The sequence below is a fragment of the Knufia obscura genome, assembly GCF_036327395.1.
Source record: "Knufia obscura strain CCFEE 5817 isolate CBS 148926 chromosome Unknown scaffold_3, whole genome shotgun sequence".
NCBI classification, from domain to species: domain Eukaryota; kingdom Fungi; phylum Ascomycota; class Eurotiomycetes; order Chaetothyriales; family Trichomeriaceae; genus Knufia; species Knufia obscura.
Genome location: NW_027042689.1, coordinates 809694 through 835410, shown reverse-complemented (window position 1 = coordinate 835410; position 25717 = coordinate 809694). Strand labels below are relative to the sequence as shown.

The window sequence follows — 25717 nt, the reverse complement described above, 5'->3', positions numbered from 1 at the left end:
ATCAGTCAATTATCAACTCTCGTGGTACCTCGCTATCGCACTCTACTCGGCCGTTCCGCGTCTACAGAGGAGGCGCCCTACCGCCATCATGTGCCGCCTTTGCGGTAGAGTGGTGAAATGCATCTTCGACACAATGCCCTCGAGGACATTGTCGGGACCTACAAGAGCTGCCGTGGTTTCGAGATGGACCAAAAATACACAATCGCAGGCCTTCTGGCAGTCGTCCTCACAGTCTTCGATGCCTGTCGGCCAACGGTTGCAGCCTACATTGATACAGCTTCCTCAACGATCGAAGTTCCACACAACAACAAGACAGCAAGCTGATGTCGAGACTTCTATACACATCCCCAGCAGAAGTGCCGCCCCTCCTCCGTCAATGCTGGAAGCGTCGCCTGAGGAGCTACCTTCTACTGCCACAATAACAACGACAATTAGTGCTCCAGAAGCGCAGGACTCCCCCGAAAGCAAGCCACTCGTTCTTTCACAAACATTACAGCAATTGCTTCCAGCGCTGAAAGCTCAAGAGCCACACTATATCACTGCCCACATCCACTCCTTCCCTTACCTCCTGACAGAAGGTGACACTCTGCGCCTACCATTCCACATGAAGGGCGTCAATCCTGGCGATGTCCTTCGCTTCAATCGAGCTACAATCCTCGGCTCAAGAGACTACACTCTCAAGGCCGGTTCCTCATCTCCACAGCATTCCTCTGTACCTCATGTCAGAGGTGAAGCATATGTGAACAAGAAGCGGAGCGGCGAACCCAGTTATATTGATGAAAGATTGTTTGAGTGCCGCATGCGCGTGATGGGGCTGGACTCGGGGCCAATGGTGATCAAGGAGAAGAAGAAGAGGAGGAACAGAAGGACGAGAAAAGTAGCAAGCAAGCATAAATACACTGTCCTGAAGGTTATGGAGGTCCGTGTGAAGAGCCTGGACGAGATAATGAGCATGGAGGGTCAGCAAGTTGTGCTTGAATGAACATTCTGACACGAGGTATGTCCATGCTTGACCCTCAAATAGCATGCACAGGTGTCAGCTGTACCGCGAAGAAACTGTCTGAATATTGTACAACACCTGGTCATAGAGCAGAGTTCGTGGCCTGTCACTGTGGACAGCTTGGATGAGGATGTCGAGCAGGCTTATTCTCTCCAGCTATGGCCACTTCTCAACGAAGTTCCCATGTTTCTGTTGTTGCTCGGACCCCGCAAGAGTAAGGCCTGATATACGGGGCAACTCAAAGTTCTGGCGGACTTGCCTCCGGTCACGAGTCGATTCCAGATACTACAACCATATGCTCACTCTTGTTCCTCTGATGATCTTACAAACCGCGTGTCACGCGCCTGATCGAGTTTGCATTCCGCTGTTCCGAATCTCTATTAGGTGGATGTGCTGATATGGAATGAAGCTTAGTGGTGTGTCTCGCTTCCTTTGCCAAGCAGCTCGAGACTCTTCTCACCTGACAAGCAGCAGCTCCATTTTCTTAAGCTTGACACTAAGATGATCAGTGGGCAATTCATTGCTGTCTGTGTCGCAGCCCTCCGGAGTCATGCACGTGCCAAGGACCAGAAAGGCAAGCAGGATCAGTTAATATACCCAAGCTCGTCCTGGAATCGCAGGCCGCTTTATGAACTTATGTTGGCTTGGTGGATTGGGTTATTTACCTCCAATTCAGCCTAATTCCAGCCAATGCGACTATCTGCGATCTTCGGCTCACAATAAAGCGAGGCGAGCTTCGGATGTTACAACACCAATAGCAAGGAGGTACCATGCAGCTCCGCAATGCTTACCCCAGACTATCTCCGGACTACTAGTCCGCACTGAAAGTAGGATCGCCCTTCTGCATACAAGCTATGCCGCCGGATGTCGCACGAAGTACTTAAGGATGTTCCACGCCTCCTCGGCTTGTCAGCCCAACCTGACACCCGTCCAATCTTGCTGCGGTGACCTGGAACAACATGGCGTACCACAGCACAGAAACAGAGATCCGAGTCGAGAAGGCTGCCGCCCATGAGGTTGAGGAGAAGCTTGGTGCCGATGCCATCTTTCAGGCCAAGCATGCCTCCGACGAGGAGCACAACGAGACTTTCTTCCAGACTTTCAAGAACAACCGAAAAGCAGTCGCATGGTCTATAGCTATTTCCCTTTCGATTGTCATGGAAGGTTACGATACGATCCTTATGGTAAGCGTTTTCAAGCTCGTGCTTTGGATCACAACGCTCATGTCTCGAAGGGCAACTTCTTTGGCTTCCCTGAGTTTCAAAAGAAGTTTGGCAGAGACTATGGTGGTGACGTTGGCTGGCAAGTTTCTGCTCCGTGGCAGACTGGTCTAAACATGGCAAGTACATGTGGTGCTATCATCGGTATGTCTCGAACTCAGATTGACAAGATCGTTCTCCGCTAATTGTGAGAAGGTGCTGTCATCAACGGTTATGTCGCATCCAGGCTCGGGTACCGCACGGTCATGATCTACGGCATGGCTTTCCTGAATGGTTTCATCTTTGTCGTGTTCTTTGCGACAGGAGCTGGCATGCTCGTTGCAGGCCAGGTGCTGTGTGGTCTAGCATGGGGTAAGAACACCCTCAAAACACCCTCAGAACACCCTCAAATACCCACCTTCGGATACCCCATACTAACGACAATCCAGGTGTCTTTGCTACGGTGGGCCCATCTTATGCATCTGAAGTCTGCCCGACGAATTTGCGAGGTTACATGACAACCTATGTCAATCTCTGTTGGTATGCATCCCATCACAATCAGGCGTCTTCCTGACGCCATTCTCAAACATATGCTAACATCTATATAGGGCTACAGGGCAATTCATCGCCGCCGGCGTCCTGTATGCTTGCCTCGAGCGCACGGACGAATGGGCTTATAGAATCCCCTTTGCCATTCAATGGGCCTGGCCACTTCCCATCATGATCATTTGCTACTTCGCCCCTGAAAGTCCATATTTTCTCATTCGAAACGATCGAATTGAAGAAGCGCGTGTTAGCATTCGACGCCTTGGAGGTAACAAGACCGATGAACAGATAAATTCGACTTTAGCAATGATGGTGCACACCAACAAGATCGAAAACGATCTGCACGCCGGGACATCCTACTTCGACTGTTTCAAGGGCACAGATCTGCGACGGACAGAAATCGTTTGCCTCACGTTCATGGGGCAAATCCTGTCGGGTTCATCATTTGCCTATTCACCAACATATTTCTTCACCACGGCCGGCATGAGCGACAGTCAAGCTTTCGGCATGAACCTGGGGTCCACTGCAATTGCATTTACTGGGACCTGTCTATCCTGGTTCGTCCTCACTTACATCGGGCGAAGAAGAATCTATCTAGGTGGCATGTCGATCCTATGCGGTGTACAGCTCCTCATCGCCATCTTGGATGCAGCGACATCATCTTCTGGTGGCCTCTGGGGACAAGCAGGTCTCTGCATTATTTGGTCACTCACCTACTCGATGAGTATAGGACCGATCGCGTATTGCATTGTTTCCGAAACCAGCTCTGTCCAACTACGGCCGCTCAGTGTTGTCTTGGCCAGGAACGCATACCAGCTGGTTAATATTGTGAGCCAGATTTTACAGAGCTACTTCATGAACCCCACGGCATGGAACGCCTCCGGAAAGACAGGTATGTCGAGATCTAGGGCATTGGTCAATTCTTTTAAGCTAACCAGTATTAGGATTCTTCTGGGGTGGTACTGCTGCCATGATCCTCACGTGGGCGTTCTTCAGGTTGCCCGAATGCAAAGGACGTACATACGAAGAGTTGGACATCTTGTTTGCGAATAAGGTCAAGACAAGAGACTTCAGGAAGACACATGTCGATGCCTATGCTGGTGCCGGGCAGATTTCACAAGAGAAACACGAGGCGACCATGAAGGAGTAGGTCGAACCAGAGCACCTCGATTTACCATAGTTGACGCTTGTACGGCTCGTAGCACTGGCGGTAAGAATACGGTCAGCTGTGCCTCTGGTCCTCCGTAACTCTTCTGCGTTTTGCATCGGAAAGCTACGCGAGTGCCGTAGCTTTTCCGGTATGCGGCCCCCTCCGGAGCTCCTCTTCCCGCAGGCTTTTGGAGACCAAGGGAAACCACTGCTCCGGGCTCAAAAAGGAAACGAGCCCACTGCCAATTCAGGCTCAATCATCTACTAGCCTGAGCTCATCGCGATGAAGATGGCCGAGGGTCCCTCCTCCAAAGGAACATCAGCGGAGCGCTCAGGTGACTTTTCGACAGTGTAACATACAGTGCCATGAATGAATCTTTAATGCCCTACAGAGAAAAGTCCAGGTAGGTCAGCTTGCTATGCTTCGCCGTTCCGACAGGTGGTAGATGAGCTAGACACGACTTGCAGTTCTGTCGTCTCTACGTTACCGAGACTATCGGACAAGGGTGACAGACTGGCAACGCTGAATTCGTCTCTTCCATAGATACTGTTGAAACCAGCAGTACCATCGCCATGCTAACCTCAACTGATACCACATTGACCTTCACACAAGACTCCAACGTCCTTCAGATCCAGCCATGGGGTCCGCACGCCCTCCGCATCCGCGCAACAGCAAACCACACTCTCCCCTCCCAAGACTGGGCGCTCACTGAATCCATACCTTCCTCATCACCATCGATCTCATGTCCACCACTCGATAAACAACCAACCCTCCCAGCACCAGGCCAATACACAATCGAACCACTCCCACTATGCCCACCCGCTACACTGACGCACGGCAACCTCACAGCAACAATAACCCCCCTCGGCCACCTCACCATCCACGATGGAACAGGCCGTCCAATACTCCTCGAGAAAAACAGAACGAGGATCGACCCCATGGCACCAAGTGCATCGGCCCTCGAAATCCCAGCTCGAGACTTCAAACCAATCACAGCCTCAGACCTCTACAAATTATCCTACAGACTAGAATCTCTAGACGCCAACGAGCGAATCTACGGCGGCGGCCAATACCAACAACCAAACCTCGATCTAAAAGGCTGCGAACTAGAACTCGCCCAACGAAACAGCCAAGCCAGCGTCCCATTCTTCACAAGTAGTCTCGGCTACGGCGTCCTCTGGAACAATCCCGCCGTCGGCCGCGTCGTTTTCGGCAAAAACGGAACTACATTCGAGGCATCAGCGACCGAAGCCCTCGATCTCTGGATCGTGTGCCCGCCTCAAAGCACCGACAATAAGACCACAGTGAACATAACAAAAAAAATCCTATCCCTCTACGCCAACGCCACAGGCCACGCCCCACCCATGCCCCCCCACGCCCTCGGCTTCTGGCAATGCAAACTCCGCTACCGCACCCAAGACGAAGTCCTCACCGTCGCCCGCGAGTTCAAACGTCGCCAACTCCCCCTCTCCGTCATAGTCGTCGACTTCTTCCACTGGCCAACCCAAGGCGACTGGCGCTTCGACCCCGCCTTCTTCCCCGATCCGCGCGCCATGGTCTCCGAACTATCCTCAATGGGCGTGAAACTCCTGGTATCAATCTGGCCCACAGTCGATAAACGCAGCGAGAATTACGCCGCTATGCATGAAAGGGGGTATTTGATCAGGACGGATCGGGGTTTGAGAATCGCGATGGATTTCATGGGAAATACGGTGCACGCTGACTTTACGAATCCGGATGCGAGGAGCTTCGTATGGGATGTATGTAAGCGGAATTACCATGACATTGGCGTTGATATGTTCTGGCTCGATGAGGCGGAGCCGGAGTATTCAGCGTATGACTTTGAGAATTACCGATACCATGAGGGTACGGACTTGGCCGTGGGCAATGTGTATCCTGTCCGCTACGCGCAGGCGTTCTGGGATGGACAGGTGCGCGCTGGACAGGCGAGTGGCCAGATCTGTAATTTGATTAGGTGTGCGTGGGCGGGGAGCCAGAAGTTCGGGACGTTGGTGTGGAGTGGGGATATTGCGTCTTCTTGGTCCTCGTTTCGAAATCAGTTGGCGGCGGGGTTGAATATGGGGATGAGTGGGATTCCGTGGTGGACGACGGATATTGGGGGGTTTCATGGGGGGGAGACGGCTAGCCCAGAATTTAGGGAGTTGTTGGTTAGGTGGTTCCAGTGGGGTGCTTTTTGTCCGGTTATGAGATTGCATGGGAGTCGGGAGCCGGTTCAGGAGAAGTTGGGAGAGGGTGGGGGGAGTGAGTGTCGGAGTGGTGCGGATAACGAGCCGTGGAGTTTCGGGGAGGAGAGTTATCCTGTTTTGGTTAAGTATATGAGGTTGAGGGAGAGGTTGAGGGGGTATATTGGGGGGTTGATGGAGGAGGCGAGTAAGAGGGGGACGCCTGTTATGAGGCCTATGTTTGTTGAGTTTCCGGAAGATCAGAGGTGTTGGGAGGTTGAGGATCAGTATATGTTTGGGGATAGGTATCTTGTTGCGCCTGTTATGGAAGCGAAGATGAAGATGAGGAAGGTGTACTTGCCCGAGGGCAGTAAATGGGCTCTGCTGAGGGTGAACGATGACAGTGAAGAATCAGGCGAGAAATATGAGGGTGGCAAGATGATTGAGCTTGAACTGTCGATCGAAGATATGCCCGTGTTTGTCAAGACTACGTGAGCTGGTCGAGTACCGGGTTATGGATGCTCATTTAGAAACTATAATCAGACACAATATCGTTCCGTCTCTTTCCATACCTGAGGCTGAAGCTGAAGCGGCAACAAGCATGATTGCTGCACTAAGTCAAGAAAACGGGAGCTTATCGGGCTCATCAGAGCTTTGCAAACCCCTGCATTGGGTCTCCGGGCACCATTTGGGCGGTTCGCAATTCAATTCGGCGGCAGGCTTCGCAGCTTCGGGCGGGGAAGCCACTAACCTCGGCTCAAAAGCAACTCAATGGCAACGACCCGAAACAGACACAAACAAGAGACCACGATTTAATAAGTCAAAGAACTCCTTCAACAGCGAACATCGTCAGATACAAGCCCAGCACCATGTCAGAATTCACCTCAAACTTCAACAACTTCTTCCGCCTAGACGGAAAAGTAGCTCTCGTCACCGGAGGTACGTCCACAACCTCCCACCACTCCCCTTCTCCTCTAACTACAACTCACCTCACACTACCATACAGGCTCCCGGGGTCTCGGCCTGCACACCGCAACCGCCTTCCTCCTTGCAGGCGCAAAACTCGTCATCATCACAGCCCGAAAAGCCGAAGGCGCCCAGGGCATAAACCAAGCCGTCGAACGGCTCAACGCGCTCCCCGGAATCACAGGTCGAGCCGTCGGTATCGCAGCGAATGTCGCACAGCTAGAGGACACGCAGCGGCTGCTCGGGGAGATACAGAAGATAACGTCGAAACTTGATATTTTGGTTGCGAATGCGGGCGCGACGTGGGGCGGGCCGTTTGAGCCGACGCCTGACTGGTCGAGTCAGAAGATTTTGGACCTGAATGTTAGGGGGGTGTTTAATTTGGCGAGATTGTGAGTTGTGTCCTAGGTAGGAGGCAGGGGCGGACAGAATAACTGACCGATGACAGATTTGCGCCGATGCTTGAAGCAGCTGGTACATCTGAAGACCCATCGCGGATTATTGTGGTCAGCTCGATAGCTGGGACGCATGTGCCTCATACGGGCGACAATGGGACGATAATGTATTCGGTCTCGAAAGCAGCAGCGCACCATCTCGCAAGAAACCTTGCAGTAGAACTCGGACCACGGAACATTACCGTCAACACAGTTGCGCCTGGCTTCTTCCCGTCGAAACTTGCGAATGGGCTGATTGAGATCTTGGGAGGCGAAGAAGTGCTCACGAAGGCAAATCCGCGACAGAGACTTGGTATTCCGGATGACATTGCGGCGGTTATGTTGTTCTTGGCGGGTCCTGGAGGAAACTATGTGTATGTTGGATTGCTAGTTGTGTTCCGAATCTCTTGCTGACCTTTTGCAGAAATGGTGTTGACATTCCTCTTGACGGTGGGAATCGGTTGGTGCAAGGATCGTTGGCGAAGCTTTGAGCTGTGTCCTGTTCTATCATTATGCTCTTTTCTTGGGAGTCGGAGATGATGATATGTCAAAACATTGCCAGCTATGCTGGTGATCGTTGGTCCTTCGATTAGAGTCCTTGGCTGTGAATTTGATGTATCTTAAGAATGAAACCGGGCTCTCTGGCGCTGGGAAGTCGCTATCAGAGGACCTCCCGATGGTGCATGGCAGCGACATTCTGGATGTAAGTGCGCTGGCGACCTCAGGCTTTATTGCAACTTAGGATATGGTTGGATGGCAGGTGAGCTTCGTTGGTCTGTTTGGCGTATCCTGCCTTTGCTCCGTGCTTTCATGGAACGGGACAATACGTGATGCGTGACATGAAAGCAGAGCAGTAATCATGGCGCCTTCCCAGTATTGTCTGCTCTCGCAAGGTATTCTTGTATGCTTGCCAGATGTGCCGTTATCCCATCAAAGTGCTCCTCTGAAGTACCGTTTCGCGCGTAGTTTGTCTGCTGCCCTCTGTACGACTCATCCTCATCTTCAGCCTCAGCTTCTGCATCTGCATCCACATCTGCATCCACATCTGCAGTCTGTCGTTCCCCTTCTGCCTCCTCCTCCCCCTGACTCCGCTTCTTCTTCTTCCACTTCGCCGGCCTATTCACAGTCTTACTCCCCTTCGGCCTCCCAGTGCGTATCCCATCCACCACATAAGCATCATCAATCCTCGGATTCCTTATAAAGTCAAACCCCCGACTCCTAGCTACACTCATAATACGCGCTTGTGCCTTGGGATTCACCCCAGTCACAAACTCGATGTATTGACCTCCGTACTGATGCGTCATCAGCGTCAGTACCTGCACCCTCTGCGCGAATGTGTAGTTCCTGTAGCCGCTGTCTCTGGGTTTCTCGACGCCTGTGGCATCGCGGACTACTTTTGGGTTCTTGGGGTTCTGTGACACAGATATCTTGACGTTGCCGGGCTGTTCGAGGATCTTTTTTGAGCCCGGAGGGGCGGGGGGTACTATCGGAGGCGGGAAGTTAGGTCGGGGGATCTGTTGTCCCTGTTGGGGTGCTGCTGCGTTTGGATCGTAGCGGTGATCTAGTTGGTAGGCGACTGCGTTGCGGGCTCGTCTTGTAGTGTCGGACGCTGAGCCGCTAGGGGTCACCGGTGGTGGCACTGCTGTCGGCATGAATTTGTATGTTATCGGATATGCGCTCGGAAAGGTGTGGTACCCGCTCTGCGAAGCATTCAGGGCGGACGGATTGGGTGATGGTGTGGAGGGATCACCGAGTGTGGTCTTGGGAGGTGGCACATTTCGCGTCGAGGGCTCTGCGGCGCCGGCAGCTGGTCTTTTCAGAGGTACAATATGTCGCGGTGCAGCCTTTGCCAATTGTGTGACCTGCGGCGTGGATGTTGCTGTGGGCGGTTGTGATGTGCTCATGGTGGTCGGATGGAGGTCAGATTGCTACGGGTACCGCGGGCTTTTAGTGCTCGGTTGGCTTTGAGCCGCACCAGCAGAGCCCTGCCTTAGGCTTCGATAGCGCTGGAGGAAGTGTTTGTGGGGGCCAAGGTGACACCACTTCATCCTCCTACTGTAATACGCCAATTGTTCATCGGAGGCGCGATATTAGTTATAGTAGCTTCACGACCTACTATCTTTTGGCATCTTGTAGCAACTGTGAAGCAATCGAGCAAGACAAGTAACCACAGCTTCGTAGCAGTCCTGGCTAGTCGCCGCGGTTGTTCTGGGTACGGACGTCCGGCTGCCACGCAGCATGTTCCAGACGATGCTATAAAATAGATTGTACAATTCGTCCACCAGTAACAGTCTTGAATCAGCTGTGGCCAAAGTAGATATTTTCTCGCACAATACAGCGCTCCTGGCTGTGTCTGATGCAGTGTTGTAAATCGTACATCCATCACCAGTGACCAAACCAGCAGCTCCCAGATCCTGAAGCTCTCACGATCAGTCAGCCAGACGACGTGGCTCCCCTCCTCCTCCAACTTGGCCATCCATTCCATGGGCGTACTCTTGATTTCTTTCTGCATTGATCTCTCCTTTCAGGTGCTGTTCCAGATACTCTTCATAAGTGGTGTGAGGAGATATTATCGCGAGCCTTTTCATGCCGATGCCTCGATGCTGTCTCGATGGGTTGGCAACGGACAAAACTGCTTTGAGCATCTATGTGATCTCCTCTTCGTTTTCATCATCACGCCGCTGACACCCGTGCTTGGGCCTCTTTCCATCCTCTGGAACCGTAGTCAGCCAACTATGCTTCTCCTATGCTTGGACATGAGAACTTCTTCGTCGTGACCCACAAGCAAGGAAACAAATACTTGGACCATATCGAGAGTTTAGGTCGGAAAGAGTCTCTGCTGATCCTGAGGACACCACTGCCGGTGCTTTCTCTACTCGAGTGATCAGTCATGATTCGTAGGGGGAACGTCAAACAAATCTCAAGCCCTTCGCGCGTGCAATTCTCATAATCTCATTTAGACTCTCCGCCATGAACGGCGCCACACTCCAGTGCCGTAAATTGTGCAATGCCCTTTCCAATCGTCGTGTTTCCTTCACGTTTGCACCTCCATCCTGTGGATCAACACCGCTGAAATCGAGGAGTAATATCATAGTGAAGGCGAAATATTGATGGACTACAAGATGCGAGATGACGGATCTTTGCATGAGGATCTCTTCGGCGTCGATGAGATATGACCGGCAAGTATCAAGGCATGTTTGAGCGGCGGCACGGCCGGTTGCCACATCGTGGATCTCAGCGTCTGTGGGTAGATGCACCGAAGTTGGCGTGGGTGTGCCGTGACCGCTCTTCGTTCGCTGTTGAACATTCTGTGGCATTGATTCTTGGAAGGGATTCGAAGTTGGCCCCACCGTTGGCCAATGAGATGGCTTCGGCCGTTCCTGTGCTGAATGTGCTGATGCCTGGGAAAGAGGCATGACGAACGGCCACGTTGCGGCTATTATTAGGGCGTGGTAGGCACAACGTAGGTATGCTTTGCGAGAGTCGAATAACATGTTGCTGTCTAGGCGGAAGCGAAGCGGGCCCGGGAGATGGCAGTACCATTCGTCCAGCTGTCTTCGTAACTCTAGGGGGACTGCTGGATTGTATGATACGATCGGTGTAGCAGACCTGTATCCGACTGCGTCGAGAACGTCGACCATGACTGTGCGCAATGAGGAAATGGCGAGGAGAAAGTACATTCCTTCTTCTTCGTATCTTGATCCCGGAAGTGGCACAACAGCTTGGAAGGTTCTGATGCCAGAAGTGGGCATATCCAGACACGCTTCAAGCTCAGTTTCCAATACATAGCAGATCCTTCGACTCAGAATGTTAGACCCAAGCTCAACGGTGACATGCAGCAGTCCACACCTTATTTGTTTAAAAGGGGCGATGACGTACCAGTATATCCTTCTAAAAGCCTCACGGTACTCCTGGGAAGCATCGCGACAAGTATTCTCTTTTAAGAAGAGCACACAATTCTGCGAGGCTTGCGTTATGTTGGTCCAGGCTTCTAAGGATCGCATCGCAAACAGGAGGTATAATCCGACTAGCAAGCGACATTGAAGCGTTGTGAGGTCTTTGCTTGTGATAGGCAGCCGCTCAAGCATAGAAACAGCTCTTGCGTAGTAGACGAAACCTGGCAGGTCGTGTGGTGAGCGCAAGTATAAGGAATTATCTGCAGAGATGGCTCCATTCGTGAAGATGAGAAAGACGACGCAGAGTGAAGCACCGGTCTGGCGGTATCCAGTATCACGAGCGTGTCGCAGATGCTGTGAAGCTGTCTCCGGGTCGAAGAGCGGAAACCACTTCAGCACATGTTCTGCAAACGACTGTTGTAGGTGTCCAAGGTGCGGATCAGAGAGGTTCGGGTTAGGCTGTGGTAAGTTCACGTGCTGTCGCATGTCCGAGATATTGGCCATTTGCTCATTGAAGAATGATTCGGTGCAATTCCAGGACAAATCACTACCCTCAGGCCGAGGATTGCTGAAATGAGCAAGCCTGGCATTCTGCAGGCATATCGCCGCTTGCCAGATCCTGCAGCGACTGTCGAGGTCGACGTCGGAGAAGGTGTAACGAACTCACTGCGAAAGGTGAAAGGAGTGCTGACAAAAGGTGAAGGTTCGACTAAGGACTGTGCCTGGGGTGATCGCCCTTTCGCGCCAACAACTGACGCTATGTTCTCGAGCGTGAATTCAATCTTGTCGAACCGTTTCAGAGCAATAGTGAGCTCCTCAGATCTGGGATCAGGCCTTGATGCATCTGTTGGGCGTTTGTAAATACACTCTACTCCTAGGTCCGAGCAAAAGGAGCATGAGGGCTTCGCTGCATCGCAACGTGTCTTCCGGAGGCGACAGACCTCACACTGTCAATGGTCATTCTTGTGCTGCTAATAGCAAGAGTCCGGGACAAGGACGAACGGCTATAGAGACTCTCTTGCGCGGATAAGATCGTGCTTGAGACGCAGCATCCGACTTACTATCCTCGCTCATGGACCTTTTGTTTGTCGACATAGCTCATCTAGCGTCTCAGCGCTTGAGCAGCCCATTTGCGTCCGACACGTCGCTGATAAGTGCTACATAACCATTAGCGACGGAGCATTGGCAAAGGTCGCCTCTAATTGGCTTGTTGCAATTAAGGCTGGCCATCCTGACGCAGGTACATACCACAATCCTTGTGCATGCACTCTTCCAGGCAAGCAACTACCAGAGTAGTACCACGAGAGACTCGTGCAAGAGGCTTTGAAAATGTTACCTTTCACTGCTCGAGAAAACGAAATAGCAGAAAGCCTCCAAAAGTGTGAATTGTTGCCGGGCCGGCTGAACACCTTCGTCGGCCCTATTTCCACCAAAGCAATATTGACGAGGGTATGAAGATTTACAGTATGCAGTCTGGCTGGAACAGGTAGCAGTGGATGACTAGATGAGCTTGTTAGCACATACTTCGAGGATATCGGTCCATACAGTACATCTTTATGGGACCCTTCTTGCATTTTCGATTCCGCCTGCATCATGGAGCCATGTTTCACGTTTTGAAGAATGCTTGAATCGTCGTATCAAGTCATGCGGCTACAAAACTGTTGGCGTAGGCCTTGTGGCGGCACCCAGTCTGAAGCGGATAGTGCTGCCGTATTGAGTTCGATGTAAAGGGTTCAGGTTGCTCAGAGCCCAAGCAGATCATTTCGAGAAGCCTAACATGGTTCTGATGGGGCCAAATGCTGTGCCACTATGCACCATTGCCTAATGGTCGACATTGGTCCGTTCGATGCTGACTGATCATTTGCTCGCTTACCAACGAACGATCAGGAACGTCGATCGTCTTGGATACTCGACACTCGACATGATCTGGTCACTCATGCCACAACAGGGGCCGTGCAGATGTGACCATGAGCAAAGACAACTAGCCACCGTCACTACTGTGGGGTAGCGGAGTAGAGATTGCCCAGATTGGCGACTAAATGCTTGAAGCTCGAGTGGGGGGCGGTGACCTAGGCGCAGTTACAGCAATACAGTTACACCTCCACATGGCGCCGAGCTAGCTCTGATCGCATGTCATTTCATACAGATTAAGGCATACTTTCGACGCTTCTAGGTGCTTATTTTTAGTATTACTCCTAATATCTATACTCCCTTACTTAAGTACTGTATTCGTAAATAATAGTTTAGGCGATTACGTACCTACGAGGGGGTCGCTAAACGAGAGATACTTTTTACTCTACGCTAAAGCCTACCTTATATCTAGATACCTAGCTTCGTCTAATAGAAACGTTAAGAGCCTATTTAAGTACCTTTAATAAGGTGTATAGTCGAGCCTAAAGGGAGCTACCTACAGTTCTAAGGGCTTCCTTCAGCGAAGGCGGTACTGTACTAGGGGCGCTAGGGAGTAAAGCGCTGTAATGACGGACACTAAAGATTAGTCCTTTAGATCGACCAATTATACGAGTGTGTAACTGTACAGCTGTAACTACGCCTAGGTTACCGCGAGTGGGGGACTGACAGACAACCATGGCTTGCGCGGCTGTCACTTCCACCGTCGTCAGGTGGGTCCCGATCTGACTGATGGATCCGGAAGTCGCGAGAGCCGTTGTTGGCTCGACGAAACAGGCAAACGTCGTTCAAGAGCCTGGCATTGTTTGATGTTGCGTTGCACACGCTGCGCAGTTGTTGCACTACACTTGGTGTAGGAGACCTGCTCGGAGAGCCTCACAGACACAGCAAGAACCTGCCTGCTCATCGCGACAGAAACTTGAAGCCGAATGGTCATGTACACAGTCCGGGGCGTGTTTTCCCGAAGATGCAGCTCGCTTGTGCCTGCAGTCGCTCGAGCTTGTCGTCATGCGCTTGGCGGCTTGGCGAGTCGATATAGTGCCTGAACTTGCAGGGGTCAATTTGGGGGAGTGGTGCGCTGACGATGATCATTGTTGCTGCCCAACAACAATGCGTAGTGTGAGCGGCTGAGCAGTCCCTAAATGGTGGATGATGTGCCAACGCAAGGGTCGCTTCAAGGTAGCGTCAAGTGCTCGTCACGAGCTGGTACAAGCAGGAGGGCAAGAAGATTACAGCATACGACGCAAGCAATGAGCAGAGTACAAGAAACTCATTTGATATTTGAAGCGTGCTATTGCAAACTACGAGCCTGTCTTCGTAATGCTCGCTTCCCGATTGCGGCTTAAAAGCTGCAGTAGAATCACGAGCCGTATCTTCGAGTGTCTCACGCACCATTCATGCACATTAGTGTTGAAAGAGCGTCAACGCCAAGGATGCAATTCAAGCTCCGCTGACTATCATCCCTTCTCTGCATACGGCTCCAATAATACCCACCCCAGATGCATGAAGATGCCGAAAGCCACCCGCTCCAGTCTAGCTCCGTGTGAAAATCCTCAATCCGTGCTCAAAGTGCCGCGGCAAGTTGCCTCGGTCGCAAGCTCTCTATCTGATAGTACATTCTGAACGTCGATCTTCTTGAGTACGGCGTACTCGTAACCTAATACACTTATGCAAAATAGCTCTTCACGATCGCCCCTGATAGGTCCTCGACCTGCTCGGGCGTAAAAGCCTTGATGTCGATGTGCCAGGTATCTTGCCTGGTCTTCTTGAAATCACTGATGATAGACTTCACGCTCGATCCCACCGTACCTGGATCATTTGCAGCTTTCGTGCTTAGTGTGACTAAAACGTCAGGCATCCATTGAGGAGGTGGCGATGAGTACGGGAACGCTTGAACCAGACTTCCAAGGCCCAGAACAGCTGCATGGCGTGCGATAACCAGCTTCTGCTGTTCCGGAGTAGGTGTGGAGGTACCGCTGTTTCGATCCGACGACGCCGCGGACAGAGCAGCCGCTTTCGTCTTGGGCTTCTTCGGAAGCGGGTTGTCGCTCAGCATTTTCGAAAATCTCTTCTTGAGTTCGTCAATCATACGGTTGCGCAAGCTAATTGGGGAGCATCTAATCATGCCTGACAGTGTCGCAGCTGCGCCAGCTCGCACTTCATGTTGAGTGTCTTCGAGCATGGTTGCCACACAATCGAAGAGCTTGCCTTTGGATTCCTCCGACAATAGGAACAGTCGACGAAAGAATATAATCTGCATGTTGATCATGACACGAAGGCGCTGATGCCACAGTGAGGAGCTCTGCCCGATCCTGATCAGCGAGTCAATGAGCTTCTCGTCCTTGCCTGTTCGGTGGGGGATGTTGGGCAAGTGGCGGAATACGTGGTATGCAAGAGACTGCAGCTCAGGGTCTTCCTTGATGTCCATCATATGCAAGAATGATTCTGTGAACAAATCCGGAAAGTAATTGAGGAGTTGTGTGCACTCGTATGATGAGAGCATCGAGTCTAGCCAAAGTAAGACAGTCTTGCTTCCTGACGTGTAAGCTGACGGTGTCTGCTGCCCAGGTGTACGTTCATGTCGCCACTTCTCTAATCGTTGAAAAATCTCATGCATGGTCTCGTCGAACTCCTTTGTAGGCACATATGGTGCCTCGCCCAGAGGACCTGACTTTTGCTGTGCCTCGATGAGCTGAGACACGTTTTCGAACGACTCGTGGTATCGGCTGCGAGTTATGGAGGCTAACGTTTGAGCCATAGCTTCTCGGACGCCCTTATATGGATGATCGATATGCGCGATGAAGTCCGTTGTGACTGGCTTATCAAGCTGGAAATGCCACCCAGCGTCCATAATCACCTGATGCAAGAGGTGTATCTTGGAGCTCTCTTTAAACGCAGCATTCGAGCTCATGTCGAGTCGGAAGCTAGCAAGCCATTCAACCAGGGGCCAGGCTCTTCGAGGGTCTCTTGTCTGCATGATCATATGCAAAAACGTGGTCCAGTAACCGGAGTTCTCTGGAGTTAAGCCATCTGAGAAGACACGTTGGATGATCGGGAAGGCAAATTCCCAAACCATAGTGCGTCGTTCGATCGATGTGTCCATGACTGCAGTAATGAGACCAGCAAGAATCTCGGCTGTAGCACGATGCTGATGCTTGTCGCTACCATCGCCAAAGACGTTCGTCGCAAGTTCTTTGATGTCTTCAAACGTTGCTTTGGCAAGACCATCTCTAATGATCAGCTCAAACACATAGGTGAGCATCATTGCACTTGCCATTCGGAATCTGTCTGCTGACTGATCTCGAGGCTCTTGCTTGAGGTAGTCGAAGAAGGTCTGGAACCACTGTCGATCGAGTAAGTTGCCGATTACTGTGCGCTTCTTCCACTCCAGCTCGTCATACTCAATGTCGTTCTTGATGTTTGCTTTGTAACCAGGCATCGACTTTCCCCAGACCAGCCAGCCAGGGTAGTCATGATCAATGTATACCTCTGCCTCGGCTTGCGCGAAGCTTCGCAGATAGTCTTCTGTGTAGGCTTTGTCGCCTTTCTCGACCTCAATCTTCACCTTAGCTGGGAATTGCTGATGGCCCTGAATATAGTTGGCATAGTCGTGATTGCAGACAGCTCGCACGTCGGTCATTGTAAACAGAGCAACCAATCCTTGACTGTGTATGCCACGAAGACCTGGATGCGAGTCAATAGCACCTTTCGTGATGAGGTCAATCATGCTATCAGACGCAATGTGATGGAAGCGCATGCCAAGACTCATAACAATCGTAGCGACTCTAGATGCCTTCTTCCAATGCGACTTGCGCGCAAGGTCGATGAGCTCTTCGGCCAAATCGGCTTTCCTCTGCTCAATGTTCGTCCTCTTTCGGAGAATGAATTTCTTCTTCTTCGCCACGATATCGTCAACGTTTTGGTCAGGCGTAATAGGTTCCACAGCGGACTTGTTGACGATGGCCATCCTATCGACCGGTCGTCCGTAGTCCATAACTTGATAGAGCCCACCACTGCACAACTTCTGTATCGATGGCTTATCTACCGAGCTTGCTTCAATGAATGTTCGAATCACATCTGGTGTGTACTTCCAATGTCGGCCGACAGTCTTAGCAAGGCTTCCAAAGAGAAGACCAAATAGGCCGCCTTTGATCCGTGGGTGATCGTTCTCCTTGACAGCCTTCTGAAACGACCTTAGCAGAGGCGCAATGATGAACAATCTTGCACCAAAGACAACTTTCAGGGCTGATTCGCCAGCACTTTGGGCATTCCTGCGCACTTCAGTGTACAAGGATACTGATGATTCGACAAGATCCAACAACAGCTGCTCGTCCAGATCAGAACGTGCCCGAGGTGCAGCATTATGTCGTAGTCGCTGAGTATGATACACATTTGCCCTTCGTATCAGAACTGCTCTTGGATAATCTTTGCGCAAGCCACTAACTTTGTATGGTTGTTCATCAGCATGCAGCAGTCTTGTCACTCTGTCTAGGACGTGTGCAGACCTCTCAATGCCGACATCAACAAACCAAGATCGGTAAGCAGTGTACAGCGGTCCAAACAGGGACACGTCGTCTTCACCTTCTGCAGTCAAGAAGCGGTGCACTTGGTGCAAAACCTGCCCGATTTCCTGCCGAGTCTTATGGATCGTCTTGTATAGGTCATCATTGGTTGTGAGAGGATATCCAACCGGATACTGAAAAGAAGGCTTGATCGAGGTTTCGTCCGTCCCGTCCAGCGCCGAGTCTTGCTCCTCTTGTGTAGTGGCATCTTCTGCTGTGTGGCCATTCGCTTGGTTCATGGCAGTGTCTGCGTCGACTCCTGCAACTGTGGTCGTCAGGCCTTCATTGACACCCTGGGCATCGAGCAGCACTGAAACACCTGCAAGCATCAACCTGAGCAGGACTAAGTTTCTAGAGACTTCATCCTGCCAATCTTTGCCGCCTCCATCGCGCTTGACGCTTGACGTTCCTTCAATGAGACCGACCAGATGCTTGATAGCATTATGTGACTGGTTTTCGAATAGCTCCACAGCGAATTGCAGCTCCTCCCGACTTGGTACATGCCAATGTGGCTTTATCGACTCGGCGGGCTCTGCTAAACCCCATAGCTTCGCGGTCACGCCATCCTGAAGTCTTGCCTTCTCGTACAGCTTGTAGTCGGCCGTGAAGATGACTGTCAGATTGAGCAGCAGATGGTGTATGAAGTTTGAGATATGCACAGTTGGCATTCCCTTGCACTTCTGCTGCATGTAAACGGCGATATCGAACAGTTCGGATTTGTGTTTGAGTACTGCGTCGCCAACATGCACAACGCACATTGAAAGCATACTAATGTTCCACACCAAACCTCGATCCCGTGGTAAGACATCTGACGCTGCGCTTCGTGTCGAACCAGCACCGTTCTCATCGATCTCTGTTCGGATGGCTCCAATAAGCACAGGTATGAATTTGGCTAATGCTTTCTCAGGGTTCACCTTACACAGGCAATTGCAGATAAATGCCATGGCATCTCGAGCTTGATGGATGACATGATTAGCGACAAAATCCACGATTTTGTTCAAGACCATGTCGTAGAGCTCTTCCGAGAGAGATGATAGCAACGGCATGAAAGCGGCTGGCAGTGTGTTGACGATGTTTTCTTCTGGGGACCCAGTTCGCAGCCTCGATACGTCGGGTAAATTCTCAAGAAGCGTGAAAACTCTGCCTAGGAATGAAGTAACGAACTCTGAAAATCCAGCTGTGGATGAAGCTAGAATTTGCTCTTCTTCCCTCTCGTCCATAGCTGAATAGTCGAGCTGTACATTTGCACCTTCAGCTTCCATCTTCTCCATTTCGCCTGATATCCACTGCATGGCATGCATGCTTCCTTGGACATCCTCTCTGTCCTTGGACAGATCTTGAAACGGTATATTGTAGCATACGTTCTGGAAGAAAGACAAAGTGTAAAGCGTCTTTTCGAGATCGTTGGCATCGATACCAGGTAGAGCCAGGCCGAGTAATGCTGTGACGTGGCATCGATAGCCCTTTGATCGGATGATAGTCCTTGCAAGGACTTGAAGCGATCTTAGCGAAGATATTGTTCGGTGGACTTCAACTAATCCCTGCATGGACGGATAGATTCTCTGCAGTGCTCCGGGTAGGATGAGCTCCGGTTCTAGGTAGGCGAGAGCTTGCAGAGTGGATAGGGAGTAGCTCATTGCAGTGCCACTCTTTGCATATATGCCCATGAAAATGACATCCTTGAGGCAAAGAACGAAGCGATGGCGAAGCTCCGGTGTCAATCTCCGCTCAGCAGGTATGTCCATCTCGTCTTGCTGCTCCCTATTCCATCTCATGACGAAGAAATCTGCTAGGTAGAACACCAATTGTGCAAGCGTTCGTGTCCAGGCGCCCGAGTTTGATGGATGAAAGAACGTCTCAATAGCCTGTATGAGGCTCTCAAGCATGGTCAGAATCGAGTTCTCGGACTTCAGACATGCGGGCGATAGGGACATCACAATCCATCTGGCAATGTGATGTGACACGGGATTCTTTCGAGAGTCTCGTTCCAATAGCATGCCCATACCGGAGGCGAGATCTACCAAAGGACTGTACGGGGATGTCGATTGACCGACTGGTATTTCCAGCAGGCGCAGGATTGCAGTGAAGATCAGAGTAGATTGCTCACGATTGAAGACTCCATACTCGCCAAACTGGACATGAGCGACTGGTAGTGACTCCCTTGCTGTTCTCGAGAATATGTCCAGAAACGATACATCGACGATGCGAGATCTGTTTATCAATGACCACAGGTGGAAATATGTAGGTAAAATCTTCTGAGGTGTGAGATCTTGCCGACTTTCGGGCGCGGGTGCGGTTGGAACAAGAAGATTCAGTAGCCCTACCACGACGAATGCGCCCTCTGCGAAGGACATTGTGAAATGTGGCAACAGCTCTTCTAATATGGCAGGAATCTCTTCTGAATCGAAGTACAGCTGGGCAAATGCACATAGCTTGTTCAGCGTCTTGGGATTGCGCTTCAGATTAGTAGTCTGAATCAAGCCTGACTCTCCTGGTAAGACGAAGACTTTCAGCTCTCGAAATAGAGGCCGCCAATCGAGGGTGAGCTCTTTTCGTGGCTTTAGGTAGTGCTTTTTCCTATTGCTGGTCAGCCTGCGATGCTATACATAGATATGGACGACTCACTTGGTCAACATCATAAACATGCTGGCGAAGCGCTCGGCCACGCTGGGCTCGATGCCAGGAGCAAGAGCCAGCTCATAGTATAGCTTGACGAGCTTGATCCTCTGTTCTTTTGTAGGGTCGAACTTCAGTGACAGCCAACTGCGCAGCTCCCTTGTCCAGTGTACTGCGCCAGGTGTGAAGTCCCCAGCTTCCACAGCAATATACAGATGCTTGAGTATTTCTGCGAAGTCATCTTGCCGCCTCTGCTCTGTTTCTACCTCGTATGGTAATGTCTTAAAGTATGGGTAGGTTCGAGGTCGATTGCGCCGATCTTGGTCAGTGGGAGTGGCCACGCCGTTCTGGTAGGACGCATCACCGCCCGGTGATGTTGCCCTTGAGCTTTCTATGATACTCGGTCTTGTGTGAACATGATTGCTGTCTGCGGAGTCGCCCATGTGCTTAGAGTTGGTCATTATCAGTGCTGTCTCGTCGTGGATATCATGGGGGTGCGACGTGGGGCCAGTATTGAGACACGAACAGACCTCGAGGTCTCAGAGATCTAAAAACAATCTAAGTAGGCAAATTCGGGTGACGCAGGCGTGAATGAATCAAGTAAGTAGTGCAAGAGCTGCTATCAACTGCTTAGCAAGCTCAACAGCAGCCTTGTGATCTTGTGATCGCGAGAGTGCGTCAGAGAAGTAGCCGCCTAGAAGAACAATAGATCTAATAGTCACTGTTGTCACTAATGTCGATAGATGTCGCTTGTACGCTTTTCATTAATCCAGTGAATATGCACAATAAGCTAGCTATGTCTCGTGCAGGTGCATCGCGGTCGCGTGCAGGTGGCTATTGACGATCTGAAACTGCTCGCCGCAGATGACGCAGACTGTAGAGACTTTCTATTCATTATTGACTTTAGTAGCAAATGAAATCATCCAATTACAATCCGAGCAATGTGGTACACATACAATATCTCAGGACTGGCCTGATTTAACCAGCCAGCGTGAAGCAATTGATCAATGTCTCGTATTCGCTTTAGTAGACATCGTGTCTTGATACTATGCTGGTGGCAAGAAGCTGGCGAACAACCCGGCTTGTATCAGTGCATACAGTACGAAAAATTGGACGGCAACCCGTGAGTATCTGTGTTTGTCGGAAATCCTCCTTGCGAGCCATATGTACAGCCATGGATAGCCGGACGCCAGACGTGTGATGATCTGAACGTGATAGCTGGTGATTGCAAGAACTGCAAGCACTATTTGAGGCAATGCAAGCCGCCTTATCAGTGCAATTCGTGCCGTTGAATTGCTCGTAGATGCAGCTGTGAAGGGTTCGCTGCCAGACCAGAGCAGCAGCAGCAGGACAGGAATTGCTAGCAAGAACAACGGCACGTTCGATAGCGTCCAATAACGTAGAAAGCCCACACCCCTGATTTTGTCAGCAAGAACATCAGGAATTACGGCACAAGCATACCAGTAGTGAGACTGAACGAAGGAGTAGATGAGTGGAAGTCTGTTGTAGCACCAAGGTCTTGCATCTATACTGACCGTGCAGTACTCTTGATATGCGAGGTATTGAGGGTACACTAGTCCGGCAGCTATGCAAAGACCTGCAATGACGGTTGCTGCTAGCGATATCATCGCGGACCATGGTACCTCTCCCTTAGAGAACGACCCCAGAATCGTGAGAGATAGTGCGCATGCATCAAGAAGGAACGGTAGTCCTGAAAGAATGCCATTGCTCCGCATCATCGTTGCACACCCGAAGCTGATACCCGAAAGCAATAGCATGCATCGTCTCTTGGAACGAGATGAGCACTTGTCAGTCTTTGCCTGTAGGTACAGCCAGAAACCAAGCATGTTCAAGCAAGAGAATGGCGCTTCGGCGTATGGTGCTGAAAGAAACACACCAGCAGGCGAGATGATGTGCAGGCAGGCAGCGATGACAGGCAGAGCCGATGCATCAGTGATGTCTGGGACTGTGTTGCTGAGTGCTCGGGCAATTAGCCAAAGCAGAATGACTGAGAGATAATGAGTGGAATGAGAGATTATGATGCTTGTTGACACGATCCTGCCGACATCATTGCCTGCAATGCTCGAGAGTAAGGTCGAGAGTCCTTTGCCAAACGCCCACTCTTGTTCGAATACGTCTCCATGTTGTGCTTTCTGTACAAAGTAGATGGCATCCCATCGCACCAACCTATTGGCGCCCACAAGTAAGCTTGTAGATGTGTCATACCCTTGGCCTGGCGAAAGCCATATGAGGATGAGGACGATAGACTTCCACGCCAGGAACACTGTTGAGATGGGAAGCAAGGGATGCGATGAATTCATGAGGTCCGAATGGAATGGGAGAAGAAAGGACGCCCACGAGCATGATATACTAGGCATGTATGTGAAATACCCGGTATCTTCAGAAGCTTATCCGGGCGTGTGATCGCTGATAGTCTAGGTGACTAGAACTGGCCGGTGTGATGTCCTGAGCACATCGGTGATGTCCGGAAGCCCCCGGACATCACCTTTTCCACCTGGTGTTCACTTTCTATGATCAATCCTCGACGACTTGCAGGCACGAGCTGTTGGATACACTACACTCGTTACGAACCTTGATTTAGACCGCAAGGTTCTAGTATACCAAAATCAACTTCAACTCCATAAAGTACGCTCAAGACTCACACAACAGGCTACCGTTGAACGCTGGCCCGAGGTTGTTGAAACGCTTATCTATCTGGCCCACACCGCGCCCATCACAACATGTCTAAGTTTATCCATCCGAGAATCATTATCTCGTAAGCTTCTTGCAGGGTGACTATTCAGGTACTCCTATCGAAATGCAGAATGTTCTTAGTCGGTGCAACATTCGCCTGTAGCTTCCTTCTCCTCCTTGCCATATATCTGGGTACAAAGCATCGAAGTAACTGTCTGTAACTCAATGCAAGACAATTCGTGCGGAGCTTCACTCGCGCAGCAACGTGCTATTGCGTCTGCATTCGCATCACTTCGGAGGCAGGGCCGTCGAGCCATGGATTCACATTTCGACCGATCGTATGAAGGCATGATAATGGAGCTAGGTAGATATTCGAAGGTTGGACCAGCGAAGGAGTACGAGGTCCGAGTCATGCCTGGAGAGGCTGATCGTGAGCTCGAGCACCATTCCACTGATTGAGGTGAACACAAGTCGAGATCCAGCAGAATCCTGAGTTCAGTGCTGAAAGAGTACCGAAATGTCGACTACGCAATAGCTACAGAATTCAAGCAACATTCACAGATCCCAAAAAGGTACACAACCACACAGTCGCACCGTGTGTCCGATGACTCCCACTATATAAGATATGGTCAGCTACACTTTTCTGCAACCAGTGTATTCTTCATCGAGCAGCCTGGGATCGTTCAGATAGATTTGAGCAAACTCAGATTATTGTGAGTAGACCGGGTTCACCAGAAACCAGCCTGCTCCTAGTCAGGCGGCTCCTTCCCCAGTCAGGAGTTGCATCACGCGCAGATTATGTGTGATGTTAGGCAGCTTTGACTGACCTTGGGTTTGAACCGTTACGCCATGAGTGCCAGCGCCAACTTCTCAGCAGATTTGAAGCCAAAAGTTGCGTGGAGAGCAATATTGCTGGCTCTACCTCCCTTCGCCGCACCCGAAATCTTGGCCCGCTTTCCGCTCTTTGCACCATCACTGTCACTTTTCAATCGGTCCGAATGCCAACCACAAAATCCTTGTTCCATCCAATTTCCGCTCATGCAGCCAAGCTTTAATTCTTGCATTGCGTTTGGCTTTCTTTTAACCTCACATTGATTTTGCTTCGAGTAATGTTGTTGTCTTCTGTAGATGTTAGACAAATCTTCATATAGCTTTTGTTCATTCAGTTCTCAAAGCTATCTTTATCTGTCTACATATTTCATCTGATGATTGTGGGGGAGTATGTCCCATGTTTCCCAAGATTTGACCTGGTCGTCCCAGCTCTCTGATCCTCGCTAACGGCTTCTCTCTTGCACATTGTTTGATCCAGTCTGACGGAAATTTGGTCGCATCTCTGGATTCACATATTCATCATGAACATTTGATGCAGTCAAGTAGCACGATCAATGATACGTGCGAGTTCATCCCACGTGGTCTCGTTTGTTGATCGCAATAACAGGTACGTTTTGCTTCATTTCCGTGCATCCGGCCTTCGATACAAATTTCGAACCACCAAATCGTGAGTGACGAGAGCAGCCAGCCGACTCGACCGATGCAGGACGTGATATGGTCAAGAACAGCACGCATATCTGGCAGGCGACAGGGTAGAATCTTGGGTTGGCAGCGCAGTCATTGATTTGATGTTGCATCGGACGTTAGACAGCGTGCGGATGTGAACGGCGCTCATGTCGTTGTCGACCATTGGTGTTGTGCGTCGCGATGACGTACGGGTGCATTAGGAAGCTGAGGAAGGAACGACTGTATGTTCACAATCAGGAAGGCACGCTTGCAACAGCCCTTTTGCGTCTCCTAGCAATAGGCATCATCGAAAACATCTGCAAACTTTCTGTCGCCAAACGCATAACAAACCCAAGGCACAATCGCGAGAAGTCCACCGACTGCAGCATGAGTCTGCAAGACAAGCTGTTCATGACCCGACAACATCATACTCACGCTACTTACGAGTCCGGACGATTCCACTTCAAACAGAGCACCAATCAATCTCAGCTTGCTTTCTGCCACCGTGCTTAAACGTCCGGCCGTACTGCGAGAGAGCTATCGAAGCAAGAGTGGGTCGCGGAAAGAAAACGAATTTGAGGAACTCGAACAGAAAACGCGACGGGACAAGCTACAATTGCTGTCGGGTACTAGATCTTGCATGGGAATGCTCGGACAGATATACAGGATACTAAGGCATGTTGGGAGGTGCCACGAAGCACATCGGAAGCGACTGTTGGTGTCCAAAGCACGAGACAGTTATGGAGAGGAAGGTCGGTGGTGGATACTCGAGACCCATCTGCCATCGCAGCAATGTGGTCAGCCCTACAGCAAATTTTCCTTATATCGAGCCTCCGCCCGCCGTCTCTGCTCGCTCCTTTTTTTTCTTCTTCATGCTCTGATAGATACGTCTTGACGAGCATCCGTTTCTGTTTACAGAAACACTTGCATACTAGCACTGGTCAACCAGAGTTACCTGCATTATCTTGGGTAAGTACTGACCACCACATTCCCAGCACTTCCATATCCTCACCATCGTGACCTCGTCGTCGTGGCCCAAAGCAGAATTTCATCAAGGTCGTTGGAT

General features: G+C 50.8%; 7 protein-coding genes across 7 annotated transcripts; 4 read left to right on the top strand and 3 right to left on the bottom strand.

The window, feature by feature from the left end:
* Positions 1–88: 88 nt before the first annotated feature.
* Positions 89–982, top strand: PMZ80_003376 (uncharacterized protein; the record flags this gene model as incomplete). Its single annotated transcript, XM_064871805.1, has 1 exon — positions 89–982. The coding sequence occupies one exon, from the start codon at positions 89–91 to the stop codon at positions 980–982; it is 894 nt and encodes a 297-aa protein (XP_064732185.1).
* A 977-nt stretch (positions 983–1959) lies between these two features.
* On the top strand, positions 1960–3895 carry PMZ80_003375 (uncharacterized protein; the record flags this gene model as incomplete). Its single annotated transcript, XM_064871804.1, has 6 exons — positions 1960–2184; positions 2235–2364; positions 2416–2571; positions 2649–2739; positions 2808–3637; positions 3690–3895. 6 exons carry the CDS (start codon positions 1960–1962, stop codon positions 3893–3895), a joined length of 1638 nt encoding a protein of 545 aa, XP_064732184.1.
* A 572-nt stretch (positions 3896–4467) lies between these two features.
* PMZ80_003374 (uncharacterized protein) lies at positions 4468–6573 on the top strand (the record flags this gene model as incomplete). The annotated part of the gene is made up of 1 exon (XM_064871803.1): positions 4468–6573. One exon carries the CDS (start codon positions 4468–4470, stop codon positions 6571–6573), a length of 2106 nt encoding a protein of 701 aa, XP_064732183.1.
* Positions 6574–6947: 374 nt separating this feature from the next.
* On the top strand, positions 6948–7969 carry PMZ80_003373 (uncharacterized protein; the record flags this gene model as incomplete). Its single annotated transcript, XM_064871802.1, has 4 exons — positions 6948–7017; positions 7085–7436; positions 7493–7852; positions 7903–7969. 4 exons carry the CDS (start codon positions 6948–6950, stop codon positions 7967–7969), a joined length of 849 nt encoding a protein of 282 aa, XP_064732182.1.
* Positions 7970–8335: 366 nt separating this feature from the next.
* On the bottom strand, positions 8336–9382 carry PMZ80_003372 (uncharacterized protein; the record flags this gene model as incomplete). Its single annotated transcript, XM_064871801.1, has 1 exon — positions 8336–9382. One exon carries the CDS (start codon positions 9380–9382, stop codon positions 8336–8338), a length of 1047 nt encoding a protein of 348 aa, XP_064732181.1.
* Positions 9383–10387: 1005 nt separating this feature from the next.
* PMZ80_003371 (uncharacterized protein) lies at positions 10388–11878 on the bottom strand (the record flags this gene model as incomplete). The annotated part of the gene is made up of 1 exon (XM_064871800.1): positions 10388–11878. One exon carries the CDS (start codon positions 11876–11878, stop codon positions 10388–10390), a length of 1491 nt encoding a protein of 496 aa, XP_064732180.1.
* Positions 11879–14948: 3070 nt separating this feature from the next.
* Positions 14949–20903, bottom strand: BLM3 (Proteasome activator BLM10; the record flags this gene model as incomplete). Its single annotated transcript, XM_064871799.1, has 2 exons — positions 14949–20421; positions 20470–20903. 2 exons carry the CDS (start codon positions 20901–20903, stop codon positions 14949–14951), a joined length of 5907 nt encoding a protein of 1968 aa, XP_064732179.1.
* Positions 20904–25717: the final 4814 nt, after the last annotated feature.